Source organism: Cyanistes caeruleus, chromosome 1, assembly GCF_971803275.1.
Source record: "Cyanistes caeruleus chromosome 1, bCyaCae1.hap1.1, whole genome shotgun sequence".
In the NCBI taxonomy this organism is placed as follows: domain Eukaryota; kingdom Metazoa; phylum Chordata; class Aves; order Passeriformes; family Paridae; genus Cyanistes; species Cyanistes caeruleus.
Genome location: NC_141701.1, coordinates 120,669,856 through 120,685,433, shown reverse-complemented (window position 1 = coordinate 120,685,433; position 15,578 = coordinate 120,669,856). Strand labels below are relative to the sequence as shown.

The 15,578-nt window shown below is 38.4% G+C and overlaps 1 protein-coding gene across 17 annotated transcripts; it reads left to right on the top strand.

Moving 5' to 3' along the window:
* Positions 1-59: 59 nt before the first annotated feature.
* CCDC126 (coiled-coil domain containing 126) lies at positions 60-15,572 on the top strand. 17 transcript variants are annotated; one of them, XM_086853668.1, is made up of 5 exons: positions 64-137; positions 10,101-10,156; positions 10,547-10,680; positions 11,307-11,710; positions 13,971-15,572. In XM_086853668.1, the coding sequence occupies exons 4-5, from the start codon at positions 11,473-11,475 to the stop codon at positions 14,150-14,152; spliced, it is 420 nt and encodes a 139-aa protein (XP_086709794.1). In that variant the 5' UTR covers positions 64-137; positions 10,101-10,156; positions 10,547-10,680; positions 11,307-11,472; the 3' UTR covers positions 14,153-15,572. The 17 variants fall into 17 exon arrangements, with proteins under 17 accessions (XP_086709756.1, XP_086709794.1, XP_086709734.1 ...); XM_086853608.1 differs by having other exon boundaries at positions 65-137; positions 10,542-10,680; XM_023920482.2 differs by lacking the exon at positions 64-137 and adding an exon at positions 231-538.
* The last annotated feature ends 6 nt before the right edge of the window (positions 15,573-15,578 follow it).

Below are 15,578 nucleotides of genomic sequence, written 5' to 3'. Positions count from 1 at the left end.
GCTGGGGGGCGCTCGCGGCGCCGGCCGGGCGGGGGGCGCGCGCTGCGGCGGGGGCGGGGCTTCGGGCGCGCGGCGCGGGCGGAAACGGCGCGCGGGCGCGGGCCGGGAGGAGGCGGCGGAGGCGGCAGCGAGCGCAGGTAGCGCGGGGCGGCCGGCGGGGGGCGCTGCGCGGGGGGCGCCCCGGCCCCGGCAGAGCCCCAGAACCGCGCCATCGGCCGGGGCGGCGGGAGCGTGGGGGGAGGCCCGTCCATCCGTCCGTCCACCCGCTCGTCCGTCCGTCCGTCCGTGCCGTGTTTTCACGGGGGAACGGCTGGGGGGTGGCGCACGCTCGGGCGGGACCGGGATGGCGCAGGGCGGCTGCGGCTCTCCCGCACACGCGGGTCCGCACCGCGCCTGAGCGGCCGCGTTGGTCCGCCCCTCCTTCGGGAGTTGCGGGACAGGCTCGTCTTCCTTCGGGCTTCCTTGCCGGCGGGTCCCGGCAGCTGCGCGGCTGTCGAGGCGGCTGCGGCGCTGTCCCTGCGGGCCCCGCCGAGGCGCGGTGAGTTGTGCTGGGCTTCCTGCGGCCGCGAGCCGTGTGCCAGGGCTGTGATGCAGTGTCCTTGGGTGGCGAGGAAGCGCTGGAGCAAACGAGGGTGTTCTGGTTTCCTTCACCTCTAGCGCTGGTCTTCCAGTCTTAAGCTGTGCCTGCAGTGACTCTGCAAGATCGATGCCTTCTGCTGTAAGGATATAACTTCCAAATAGGCGCAGCATAATTGCAGTGATGTGATGGAACTTACAGGAAGGAAAAAAAATAAATTCATATTCAGGCAAAGGCAGGATCCCTAACAATGTCAGATTAAGTGATCTTCCGGCACTAACAGGTCTGTATAAAAAAACCCCAAAACAAACGGGTTTCATTTCACTGAAATTGGTCTCTTTGGTACTATTGAAGAAATAGGAAAAAGTAATACTGAATGATGTCTGCAAGATTTGAAGCATTCAGTTTTAGGAGATTATAATGTATGGAATTTCCTGACAGCAAGTGTTGCAGAATAACACTTCCTTCTTACAATATAATAAAATGGCTTTTATCTGTAACATCTGATGGTGTTTTGACTGCACTTACCTTAGATTAATTTTATTTTGGTAAATATATATAATGTACTATTATCTCTTCCTTACTTTGGTAGCTTTGTTCATCATTCATTATTAATAAACTCTCTCTTAAGTTCCCTAACCTAACATGGTAGTATCCTGTAAATTCTCTCTTATGTCTCTTGTCATCTAAAACGTACTGACAGCGAGAGTGGAGTGTAATTTCTGTGTTGGTGTGCCACAGAACAAGCAGAGAAAATTTTTGTTCTATGCTGTGACATGATGTGGGGTTTTCTTAGAACAGTTCAGATTGGGTTAACTAGTTATTTTTGGTTACTGTTTTGCCCCCTCAGTGGGTGACCTGGGGCCGGACAAATGTGTTTTTTCATTGTGAAAAGCGATCTTTGTAGGAATTGCAACCTCTTTTATTTTAAGAGAACTTTCAGAATATGAACATGATGTACATCCTAGTGTGCATGTGATTTGTCCTAACTGTAATATAGTGTTAATTTTGGAGCAAATGTAATGAATTGCTGTTTTACTGTCATGAGAATATCAGAGAAAGGAGACAGTATGAAGATATATTAGATTGTGAGTAGCATCTTCTGGTAGTGTCTCAAGCAGTGTGGTTGCAGTTTTAGATCAAATACAGAAATTTATTGTTATCTTTGTTCCTCTTTTGACTTTATGGACATGGGTATATGCACATGTGTATAAAGCCTAAGTTTTTCTGGCCTCTTTTTGTTATTTTAGGTGTTAAAATATATAGGCATTTAATAGGTACCTGAGAGCTCCAGAGAATTAAGTAATTATGCTGGAATTCCTTTGGTCTGTTTCCTGAAGTTTTTTACAGTTGGAAATAAAGGTACTTCCTTTCCTCCCTCCCATTTCCCTTTTTCTTTTTAAAGCTTTTGTAGTATCTGCTTTTAGAGACTCCTTTTGGCTGTTATCTCCTTGAAGGAGGCAGTGGTATCAGCTAATCACAGATTGTGATGTATCTTGGGGATTGGATGTCATTTAGCTGCTAAAAGTAAGATATTTCCTCTGGAGTTCATGATCACTTGTACATTTTCCGAGAATAGTAAAGGGGACTAGTTCTTGCATCTTGCCTAAACTGTAAGTAGGATAAATGCATGCTGTCAGCTAAAATTGTCAGCTGTGTAGTCAATGTATCTGAAGACTAGTAAGTGTCAAAAATAGCCATTTTCGAGTAGGTGTCAAAAATTGCTGAGGCTAAGTCACTCAGATGAATCTGTTTTTCCTGATACAAGTTTACTGCTAAAATATATTTTATATGCTATTTGGGTTTTGTGTTTTTTAACTACCTCTTTCACCTGTGATTGATAATTTGTATCATTTTATGAGCTGGGTTTTCTCAACTGAGCATTATTAATAACAGCCTCTTATATTTTCTTCTATGGTTTTCAAAAAAACTTTACAAAAAAATAGGTATATTAGCATTTGCCTATGTAATTTAGGAGATTAATTTTGGATTGCTCAGAACTGAATGGGTACTTTGCCCATGTAAAATAGGGCCTGAAGTAGAGGCCTAGACAAGGGAATGTAAAACTTATTCTAATGAAATTGGTGTCTTCAGTAATACTAAAGAAACAGGAGGCTACCATGATATAAATAATCCAGTTAAATTTCTGGGTGCCTTTTCCTCCATGTTAAGAATAAAGTATTTTGCAGTGCATACCACTGAGGTGTTACAGTTAACTAGTGTCTGTCATAACCCATTATTATGCTACATTGAGCTGACAAGTCAGTCTAGAAATAAGATTGTAGAAGAAAAGATGTAGAAAAAGATCACTTGTCTTTAATATTTCCTCCAGTGTTACTTTTCTCAAATCTTCACTTGGGTCAGCCTACCGGGAAGGAGCATGAATCCAAAGCCTCATCTGTATTGCAGTTTTGCCATAGAAACATAATTTTGTTGGACAAATTCATATTCAGATTGAATTGTACAGGTTTCTTGAAAGAAAACCAGACAAGTTAAATTCTTCCTCTCTCCCCAGTGGAACAAGTCCTTTTTTTTTTGTTGCCATTCTACAGGAACAGTGCTTGTGTGGTGCACGTGTGGCAATTTCTCCCCCATTGCAGCTGTCACTCTGTTAGTTGTCTGTGCCCTCCCCTCTTAATTCTCTTTAAACATCTGCCTTCCTTTTAGGTCTCTTTAAAATGTTCAGTGAAAGTCCCTCTCTTAACAGTAACTTATGTGCATCATGTTGTAGGCTTGGCTCTCTGTAAAACTAGTAAAAATTAGCTAAACATTATCATCTCAGGAGGAAGTTTTGGAGTCTCAGGGGCTTTGGAAAGAGAGATACAAAGACAGCTGTGAAATTTCCCAAGGGAGTACTATGGGGGTACTTGTCATAGCCTGCAATTAATAAATTGTGGCAGTGTTACTGGGAAATGAGAAGCCAAGAAAGTGCCTTGTGCTCAGTCATAAGTGACTTATCAAGGAGCAAGGATACTACAGTGACCTGATTGGTGGCAATAAAGCATGAAGAGAGAAAAGTATCCCAGGGAAAATGAAGCTGAGATTTTTTATTTTTTTTTAATATTTCTTCACTATTATTATTTTTAAGAATCTGATACAGAGATAGATGTAGAAATGTTTTGGGGCCCAGATGGACCTAGTGGGAGGAGGGGAGGTTCAGCAGGTGTAACATACTGTCGTTATTGATATACTGTCCCAATTGATATACTGTCCCAATTGATAGCTGCTTGCTTTAATTTTCTTCACAAGCCTTGCCAAGCCATTTCCCCTCTCAAACTCTTGAATCTTGGCTGACTGCCCATAGGCAAGGAACAAAGAATTTCTGTTTTTAAATGGTTGGTTTATTTGAAAAGCATTCACTGGCACTAGTAGGCAAAATAAAGGGGAAGGTGTTGGAAAAAAAAAAAGATACTCTTAGGTACTTGAGGAGTCTTCTTAGACACAATGTAAAATTAAAATAATTATTGGTAGAAAGTGTAAAACAAAAATGATTAAAATAGGAATGCACATATTTAAATAGAAACAGCTCTCCAGTATTTCTTTAGTACTGACAAAAGGTAGTCTAGTGTTTGGGCTCTCAGATAATTTTATACCAGAGCCACTGTAAGCTTGCTGTGTGGGTTTTCAAATCTAAAGCAGTATGTTTGTGCTCTCAACTCGAAGTTCATCCACAAGACAAATTGGTGCTGTTCTTAGAAGCCTGTAGGAGGTAAAACCGTTCTTGGTTTAAGATATGTCTGAGGTAGTCCCAGCAGCTCGTCAGCAGCAACGCTGTGTCTGCTTGATGAGCTGTGACTTTTGTTGGCCATATATCCTTCGGCTGTCTTGAGAGACAGGAACTGTTGGGAATGCACAAGATTTTCTTCTTTCTTTGTAGAAGAATAGGTATTTTTGGTAGTTACACGTTTTTGCTATTCCCATAAACCTCATGTTTCTTTCACTTGGAATATCCATTGAAGGTGTTCCCCAAAAGGCAGCTAGCAATAAGGCAAAAAGATTTTTTTTTCAGTGTACCAAGGTAATTGCAGGTCTTGGGCATGTAGAAGCAGGGAATGAAGGAACACATGCTGTAGGAGAAAGTATAAAGATAGATGTCCTGGAAAAGACACAAAAGCAGACTCCTTTGGCAGCATGCTCTGAAAGTGATACAGAACTGCTAAAACCTGCAGCCCAGCAGCCTTCATAGTGATAGTGCAGCCCTTTTTTTGCCCGGAAGTATGCCTTCTTACCTGTTCTTATGATAGCAGCATGTTTTATAGTACTGTTATTTTCACTTGAATCTAGCAGCTATTAATATAAACAGTCTCTACTTATCTGTGATGCAGTCTGACCCTTGAGTTTCATCAGCACATTTTGGTGGGCTCTGTTTTGTCAGGCATTGCTGAGGTTTTGTCAGTAGACTATCCTCTTTTCCCTCTATGCTGTGATGCTTTTCTGTTGACCAGATTTTACAGCAGCAGTAGTAGGAATACTTGAGGTGCTAAGAGTAAATCTTATCAAAAGGCAGCTGAATGTGTATGGGAACTGGCACTGCTGTTAATGGTTGGTTCTGAGTGGAATATCCTGCTCTTTCATGGCGCTGTACAGCTGTCTGAGTGAGCCTGATTAATGAACCTGGGAGCCAAAGTACAGTGTTGGTCTGCAGCAATCACCAGTATGGATGTGCCAGTACAGGACAGTAGTTTCATTGGCATCTTCTCAAGAGCTTGTGTACTCATAAAAATATGAGGAATGTGTGTCTTCCTTATGCAGCAGTTTTAATCAGGGCTCTGTGTAAACACTTCACTTCTTTGGGCACCTGTTGGTCAGCTGCACCTCATGCAGATTTTTCACCTACAGCCAAACAAACAGCCATCTAAGACTGCAAATTGCCCAAACACAAACATCATTTTTGGCATTCCAAAAAGTCTCAGCATGTGAGCTTCTGGGCTTCTAGCTTATTTTATTGTCTCAGTCTTCTAAAATTAATTGGATAGTGAATATGTTCTCTGCTGTTTCGATGTGTGTCAGTCATTCTTTAGACTCCCCATTTTCATTGCTTCGCAGAAAGGACTGAGGGTTTTCCAAATAACATAGAACCAGCCTGTCTGCTTTCAGAATGGTCAACACGATTGAATAGTGAGCTGAATGATGCTCAAAGTTTTCTGTAGAAAAATTAGGAAACAAAATTCTTTGGAGGCCACAGAGGTAAATGGGCCAGAGGGTGCACTCTGCAAATAGATGCAAAAAAAGGGAAAGTAATAGAATGGAGCTTGATGCTACTGTGGAAATTTTTTTCCTGGTGTTCTGTAATGCCCAGTGATTCTTGTCTTCCTGAAATGTTTGTTGGCTAATGCAATGAAGTATCACTCTGCATTTTTAAAGACAGTTTCTTGTTTACTGATACAGTACCCTCTCTGTACTGAGGGATGTTTGTTGCCATGAATTTAATAGTAATTTCTTGTACCTATGTAATTTTAGTACGGTAATTTTAAATTGTTAATAATTTAATAATATTTTTTGTGCTCCCACTGAGATGGTAATAAATTCCAATTTTGTACTGTACAATTATTTTATAGTAATTATTAATGTCAGCTTTTATTTGTACTGTCCTGATTTCTGTCTGCTGGCTGTTCTATTGCAAGATTTTTTTTCCACTTCCCCTTTAATTGGAAGCATGCTTCTGTGACTGTATATGGCTTTTCTTTTTTAAGCTCTGTCTTGATAAATCACTTCTTTTTATGCAGTTAATATCCGGTTGCAAAGCCAGACCTGCTTTTGAATGCATGGTGTCATGTTGTTGTTGATTATAAATGAGTTTGTTAGAGACTTGTGTAGGTCTTTAGAACATCACTGAGGCACTACTGCCTTAATATTTGAGATTCTGTCTTTCAAAACATATGACCAAATAGGTGACTTTATTGGATTGTATGTTAACAATATTCTTTTCACTGCATTTTTCTTGGCTTTATTCTTAGAAATATTTTTGATCTTTGAATGAAATGGGTTTCTCTCTGGCTTTGGTTTTCTGTATGCTTTGCATCTGCAAACTGCTTATTAATAGCTACCAAAAATACCTTATGGACCTGCTGCTTTCTTTTTCTCTTACAAATAATTGCTGTCATCAATCCTGTACATTTTTCAAAACTAGAAGGTACACAAATCATCTCTACAGGACAGGTTTAAATTAGCCCTACAACCATTTCTAGTGGTTTAGGAAGGCTGGAGTCTCTTGGGCAGGCTAGAAAAATTATGATGAATATGTGCTGGTCTTTCATGAGCCGATTGACCAACAGAAGTGGCAGTGCTGTAAAGTGCATTAAGCTTTTAAGGATTTAGGTATGCCTTGTTTTTCTGATAACCTGAGGTTGTTTCAGAGCATGTGTGAGGCATTCCTTTGCATTATAAACAATTTAATTTTTATGTTGTATGTTAATACAATCTCTTGGTTTTTCTGGGAATGGGTAAAGCAGAATCTGAGGAAGACTTTGCAAAAAAATTCAAGAAGGATGTTTTGTAAGTATGGGCTGGTTTCCATGGAGAAGGGTCAGTATTCAAACTGAAGTCTGATATTACTTAAGTAAGTTAACTTTCCTTTGTTATGGAACATATAATGCGTTTTCTGTAGCTCTTTCTTTTGCCTTTGCTCCTTTTGTTTCATGCTGTCAATAATATAATTTATATATGACTGATTCTGAAATACAGGATAGAGACATTATTTTGTTTTGGAGTGGATGAGTGCCTTAGTTCATTGTTTTTCTTGCCAGACGGATGTCTGTGTTGTGGTACCACTGGATAAAGTTGTATCCACACTGGTAAGTTTTGGCAGTACTTTTTGACAATCAGCAGTGGCAACAGTGAAGAAAACCAAGCTCTTTATATGTCTGTGGAAGGCAAACCTAGTGTCAGATCCTCATTCAGGAATTGGTTGTTTGCTCCAAGTTCTTATGTTGTTCCTGGCTTGGGCTTGTAACTTTTACAATAATTTAAATATGCATGCTGATTTAAAGTACTATGCTGATTTAAAATACTTCTGAAAGCTGGCACTTGAATTGGTTACTTTAGGCTGCTTATTGAAAGGATTATCTGGAAGACATTCTCTTCTTCATGGATTCTTGGATTGCCATTTTGTCTGAAGTCTACTCAGGACTTTTGTTTGATTTGGGTTTGTTTTGTGGAATATTTTGTTTTGTTTTGGGTTTGCTGGTTTGGGGTTTTGTTTCTTTTCTTTCCCTCCTCAGATTTTCAAATTTTGTTCTGGTTGTATTCCTTCATCTTCACGGTTGTCTTGTTTGTCTCAGTCTCCATGTTTGGAGATGGTAGGAATTGCAGCAAGGTGTAGCTGTGACGCATTGTTTTTTCCTGTTGCTCTCTGCACTGCTTTGCCTTTGCCACAGAAGTCCCTCAGCTGCATTTGGGAGAGTGGTGTGCTAGCATTTCTATCCAGGATAAATCTGTGAAGAAGATTTCTCAGCTTCTTTTTTTTCCTGCTCAGGGACGATTTCCAGCTCAGCATATTGTGTGCTTTTAGATAATGAGGAAGAATAAAGATCACGAGAGGCAGTGTACCTTCTTTAATATGTGCTGTTATCTTACGGGCTACTACCTCTAAATTACTGAAAACAAAGGTCCATTCTGAGTCCAAGTTTTGTTGAAATGATAATGTTCTTGTAGAGAACTGCTGACCCCTCAGGGCAATGAGAGGTACAAGAATATTCCAATCCATCCATTTTACTGTGCTATTTCCTTCCTAATATGTATGCTTGCTGCTCTGGGACTCTTTTTTTCCCTACTTCCAAATTATGTGGGTACAAGCTTCCTTTTTCTTTTTCCTTTTTTAAGCCCCAAGGGTCTTGCAGGGAGTGTCTTATGAGTCACTAGGAGTGCATGCAATTCAGGGGGAAAGAAGAGATCAAATCTCCAGACCTTTGAGATTATGCTGGAATTCATGGAAGGGGAATGGCCTTTAAAAGTTTGTAGGAAAAGTGACAAGTACGAATAGTTGCCTTCATTTTGGTAAACCTTGCTCCCAATTCCTTTGCCTCGTGTCAGTATGTGGGTGTTATGCAATTTCCCAGCAGGTTAAGTCCTTGATTTCCATTAGTTCCAGTAGTCAGCGTGTGCCCTGTGAATCAGATATACATGGTGATGGCCCAGTCTGCAATTCCTGCTGCTGCCTGGCAGTTTATTCAATCTCTTCCACTTGGCTAGACCTCTTATCCTGGCTTGTGGTCTTATTTACAGTGTGATGGCAGAGTTACTTCTATTCCAAATGACTGTAGTGATACTGTCTAAATGCTTCAGGATGAGATATGGCTGGAGCTCTATGGAGAGCTGAACTAAATTTAAGTTTTATAAGAGCTATCTGTTCTTTTCAGTCTTTTTTTTTTAATAGAAGAAGTAGAGACTTGTGGGAATGGGGTTTGAAACTTGTGGTCTCTTCTTGAGAAATACTGTTTGGTCTTCTGAGCCATCACATGAATACTCTTCTCCTGGACCTCATAATGTTTTACATCATATTTGATACTGTTTAGAGATTATGTAGATGCATATTGATGTGTGTACAGTTTATGCTTTAAAGTCTGAGTTCAGAGTCACGGATTTGGCACAGAGCTAGGAAGAAGAGGTTTTTGTTAGTGCATGTTTGGGGAAGATCTGTTTCAGGAAATCTTAAACCACACAGATATTCGTGCTGTGGAATGTAAGTTTTTACTGTTTTCCCTCTTATTTTATGTACTTAAGACAAATTAATATCTTAAAACAGTTTTGGGGGGGATAAGCACATTCCTTGAACAAAGTACATCTGACTTACAGTGGGAGTTGAAATTACTGCGTGCTGTCTGTCTGTCCTTGTGCAGGGTCATACCCCCCAGTGCAGGGTGAGCTGTTCCTCGCTCACTGACTTGGGATTGCCACTTGCATTAGTGCAGCCAGCAGTAAGGGTTTGTGTACTGGCAGTGGCTGCCATAGGGCATTAGACACTCAACTGGTTGTTACTTTACGGCAGCTTTGGTGTCCAAGTCCTAATGTTGCCCCTGCCTTGGGTTAATAATTTTCAGAATAATTTAGATATGCATGTTGATTTTACAGCACTTAAAACATTTGCCACTTGAATCAGGCATGCTGGCTTGCCTGTTGAGGGGATTATCTGAAGAGTGAAGGTGAAGGGTAAGCGACAAGCAGGGCTCGGCGCCCTGCTGGCCGTGCCTCTTGTGTTGGCAGCAGACAGCAGGGTGTTGGCATAAGGCCGATGGAACTGGCCAGTGGAGGGGATGAAAAGTGCCATGGAGGCAGAGTTAGGTTTAGATGAGAGCTCAGCAGCACGAGAAACTCGGTCTCAGTGTTCTGATACAAACCCAAGGCGTAAGTGCCAATACAGAAAGTCTGGTGAGGAACTCTATTGCTTGTGTAATTTCAGTCTAAAAAATGCTTGTGTGAGGTGGTATGTGGGGAAGAACTGGGAATAGTGAGGATAAATGTAACTATTGTATAAAATGAGTAGCTTTATCTGTATGATGTTAAATAATTGAAATTCTCTTTTCAGAAAATATTGAATAATTGGAGTAGTGCCAGAGATGGATGAAAAATGAGAAATATGAGGTATACACATGGAAAGAGTCTAAAAATGTGGGATCTGTTTGACAGTTAACAATTAGTAAGAGAATGATGCCTATGTAAATATATGTGCATGTACATATATGATGAATCTGGAATGTCTGTTGTCACTGTCTTATAACACAAGAAGAGATGCTGAGTGAGATTCTTACCAAGCTTTCTTTTAAAAGGATGTTGAATTATATTGGGCATTCAAATGCATGCATTCATAATAAAATGGAGAGTAATTCTATGGTCTCCCATAACAAGTGCTTGAAGGTAGGTTTGAAAATGTTTTAAAAGCATGTAGCTTGAAGCCTTCAACTGCAACTACTCCACAGGTAAATGAAGATATCTTCACTTTTTGTTTATATCTTTCTTTTTTTCCCAGTACAGAGATCCCTGAAGATGTGTGGCTCAAATTGCTTCAAACTGTCTGAACATTTGTTATTTAACTGCTGAAGCTTTCCTACCATTTGCTTTCCTCCTGAAGCCTTAATCCCGTTGAAGGATCAGAATTGGGTACTATGGTAAGACATTTCTTAAAGTTGAAGTAAAATGGTGAAGTGCAATGTGCCAATTTATTTTGGTTATATCTCTTTATTCAATAGTAAGACACCAAAACAAATAAAAAACCTTAATGGTATACAAAGCCAGGAGAGGAAACTTTGAACTAGCTAACCAACCAAGAAACATCATTCCATGTGTTGTCTGTTCACACTTGCACTGTACTTTAAAATTAAGAATGAAAAGTAAATAATTTTACAAGAACTTATGTGTAGATGTATGTGAATAACTCATCACAATGTTGTACAGAAATGTTATACAGGTCTCTTCTAGACGCTGCATTTTCTTTCAAATGCATTTGTGTTTAATGTCACTTTAAATTCAAGTATTTAAAATACTTAAGGTGCTTTGTGGAAGCACAGAAGTTCTGATTTTTGGAGAAAAAAAATCAGTAAAAATAGGAAGAACAAACCCTGTAAACAGGTGACAAGAAAATATAGCTGAACCTTGTAACTGAATTGAACCTTATGACTGAACTGAAAACTTGTTTTCTAGATGATGCAATACTGTATTTGGAAACTGATACTTGTTCTTAATCTCAATAACTATAGCAGTTTTGAATAACCAAGTGGTACTTTGCAAATTTCAGGAATCAAGACCAGCTAAAACATGAGAAGATATATTCAAGATGATCCAGGCAGAAGATTTTTCACTTCATAAAAATACTATTTTTGTTTAATATGTAATATAATTTGACAAAGCAAAATTCAGTTACTTTTCCTGAAATTAGGACGTGCCTGTGGCCTTCATCAGAAATGTTTCTAACATTTTCAAGGAAGAATATGTCCCAGAAACTGAGTATGTTTTTACTAGTCTTTGGAATCATTTGGGGTTTGATGTTGCTACGCTACACATTTCAGTATCCAAGACGCCAAAGCAGTGCTGAGTTGCGTGGACAGATACTAGATCTCAGTAAAAGATATGTCAAAGCACTGGCAGAAGAAAATAAAAACCTAATGAATGGTGGTGGTGGAGCCTCTATGTCAGGATATGGTAAGAGGAAGAAAGCCATACTTGTTATTTGAATATATTCTTTTTCTGAAAATTGTAAAGTTATAATTTTTTTTTTTTTTTAAGTAGTATATGCTCTTCATCAGAAAAAAACCTCTCTGTATAAATTGATTTGATTTTAGTTTATTCTAAGAAGTTGAAGATTAAGATGAGTTGCAATATCAAGCTTCAGATCCCTTCAAGTACATGAATACAGTTACTTACAGAAGTAACAGTACATTTGTCCTCCTTTGAATCTTCAGCTATTGAGGAATAAGCATGTGCTTGACACAGGGACAAAATTTTATATTAAGTCACGTCAACATTCCTGATTCTTCTAGTACCTCATTGCTAACTTCTTGCTTTTATTTCTTCAATTTTCTTCTTCTTAAAAAGGCAATGACAAAGCAACATATTGAGTTTGCAGTCTGGAGACTGCAAGGCGATTAGGAATTTGGCAGAATCTCCCCTTGTTTTAGAAGCAGCCATAAGAGATAAGGTCCCTTGTCTTGCGAGCTGTAATACTTGGTGCATCATATCTCTGATTTGCCTGTCTTGTAAATATATACCTAACTTGATGAATAGGTTGCCAGTGTTTACTGTCTTCTGAAATACTGAAAAGATAATTAAAAATGTTTATTTTTAAAAATAGTATCTCAAAAGGTGTGTAGTAATGAACTTTGATCCCCTTAAGATTTCCTTAATGGATCTGCCTGTTATAGGATGCCCTTTATAGGCATTTGGTGAGAGTGCAAGTAGCAAAAACATGCCTGAAGTCTTTTTGCTGCTGCTAAGGAAGAAGGAAGCAAGTCTGTGATGAGTTGACTAAGATGTGAAGGAGCAACCCAAGAGGAGTAGGACAGCAAAAAGTGTTAAAAACTTTAATCCTTTCATTCTCAAAATTAATTTTTATGACAGTAGGAGACTGCCTTCTCTTTTCTTCCCTGTTTTCTCCTCCTACCTTTTTCTTTTTTGTTATCAAGGACTTTATTTATTTATTTATATTTATTTATATTATTTATATATATTTATATTATTTATTTATTTATAATTTATTTATAAATTAAGTTTCTCTGCCATTTAAAAAAACCCAAAAAATCCTCATGTACTGCAGCTTTCTCCTCTCTCTAAGTCTTACAGTGTATTTCCAAATGAGACTTGTCTTCTGCAGTTTTGTCTGAAATTTAATATAAGTCATCTCTTGATCTGACTGCTGATCATTAGAATTAAAACTTGACAATTCCCTCCCTCAGACTGTTGAGCAGAAAATGATACTACAGAGTACGTCCTACCCTCTGTTATTGACAGCAGACCCTGTTCTGACTTGAATTGTTAAGCATTTTTTTTTATTTTTTTGAAGTTAACATTACTTACTAAACAAAAACTAGTTAGAGAGAGGTACTTCTTTATTTGAAATTTAATTTGCTACTAATTTTTAATTTTACCTGTTTTAGTCCTATTTTTTCACTTGGATGCCTGTGATTCTTCTACTCCTTCTGCTTTATTTAAGAACTGATTAGAAGGCAGTGGGTAGAGAGACAGAGCTTGTAGATGTCTTCATGTGTAGGGGGAATCTAACAGCTTGAAAAACCTGGTAACTTTGTTAATGTTTTTCAAATCTGAAATAAGATGGTGATTGGCAACAGTGTAAATCGTTTTTTTGTTGAAAGATGTTACTGGTTTTTTTTCCAGAACATGGTAATTTTTTTACCATCTTTCCTCTTATTTTTCATTCAATGAAGATGTAGATAGATGTTTTTTTTTTACCCGTGCTTTATAGCTTACATAAGAACCAATAAGATAGCTTCTAATAACAGTTTTTCTATGGGCTAGAACTGTCATTTAGGGGAAAGCCATTAACTACCTTTTTTTATGCTGGAAAGTACTTAGATATAATCTCTTGCATCCGGGGCTAAAACATGACATAGCTGAGTATTTCGATGCTGTTTGGATGAAATTTGAAATAATACCTTTGAATAGCCACTTGTAATGTTCCAACTAGTGGTTTTGGTCTCACACTCTAATGTTTAATCAACTGCCTTCACAGTTCCCTGTTACAGTGCTATCTGCCTTCCCTAAAATAACAAAGAAATGTTATTAAAGAAAAATTTCATTCTGTACTTCTAGACCAATCTGCACTCCTTTCCAAAAAGTGTGGTAGGGAGGATAGCAAGTCTTAAGATGTGTGAATACATTGAAGTGGCAGTTCTTTTCCACACAGAGTAAATAACAGGCTGTAAATTGTTTTTTCCATTATCTTCAGCTGATCTTAAGAGAACAATTGCTGTTCTTCTGGATGACATCTTGCAACGCCTGGTGAAATTGGAAAACAAGGTTGATTACATCGTTGTGAATGGCTCAGCAACAAATAACACTAATGGAACTAACCATCAGGTGCCAGTGACTTCAAATAAACGTGTAAAGCCAGCAAGCAACATTAGATAGCAAACAGGGCCACTTTGTGTTGCTACATCATTGATGGATAATATTTAAGATAAGCTTTTTGTCTCTGGTTAGGGCAAAGCAGTAGTTGACTCTAAAACAAGCGTAAACTATTGTATTCTACAATGTGCTTGGATCTATGTAGGCCTAACATGTGCTTAGGTTCTCAAAGCATTATTTCATTGCCTTTGAGCAGTGCTTCTGAAGTGATCTTTGTTGTCTCTAAAGATATTTTGATATGATTTGATGTAGTAGGTCATTGGATAATTACAATACGTGGAAAGCAACAGGAAACTTATAGGTAGGTTTCTAAATATATTTATTTAAGTATGACTATAACATATCTTTTGGATAGGTGAGCAGTATTGTAGCTTATTCATTTTTTGTGATCTGCATTAGGCCAAGGTAACTGAGGAAAATGTGTTGCTAAACAGATGCTAGAAGATGTGTATACTTAAAATATTTTCTTACTTATTTACTAAAACGATATTAAATTGAGGATAGCAATGGTGGTAATATTTTAAAATTGTGACCCAAAGAATGTCTTTATTTGCACTATCTGTCAGAATAGTTAAAGAGAATTTACTGTATATTTAAGAAAATTTATTATAATAGGAAAACACTCTAGGTAGTAACACTGTCCAGGTTTATCTTTATGCCAGAGATAGGGCAGTTAGATTATCAGAAGCAAATCATCATCTGTGATATCTTAGATGATTATTTCTTAAAAAGATATTTAAGTATATGTATTTTGTAATTGCAGATAAAATTATTTAAGTGATGGAAATAAGTTTTGGATATGTGAATACAGTTTATTTTTATTCATTGCTGTTTGTTATTAACATTTTAATGCCTTGCAGTTTGTGTTTGGAAAAGCACACCATCTCCCTGAATTGCTTTCTTGATCAGAAGAAAAGCAATGAAGGGAATCAAGGCATCTCTGCATTTAACAGAAGTATATGTACTAAGGGTGTCTAATCATGGCATATTTGAGAGCTAAGGTAATGTTTGCCTTATGTCTAAGTCAGCCTTACAGCAAAGTGAACTGCATGCAGTGTGGGTGCACTGTATCTCAAATGTTACTGAAATCATGTTGAAGTGCCACTGAACCTGTTTTTTAAACTGTACTGAATGTTTGAGGGGGACAGAATGTTCAGGGACTTTTGCCAAAAGTGTCCTGTAAGTGAACTTTTGGGGATGAGTAAAACCAGAGGCGCTGGGTGATATACCAGGCAAAATTATGTGATTTTTTTCCTTTCTGTTTCCCTGCTGATAATCTTGATGGTTATAAAAGAAAATACAATTGCAATCTTAGTTAGTACTTCTTTAGTATCCAGATGATTTTTTTTTGTCACATTGTGTGTAAACATGTACTCACTTCAATGCAGAAAGAGAAAAATAAATTTTTAATTGCACTTGTAAATGTTCC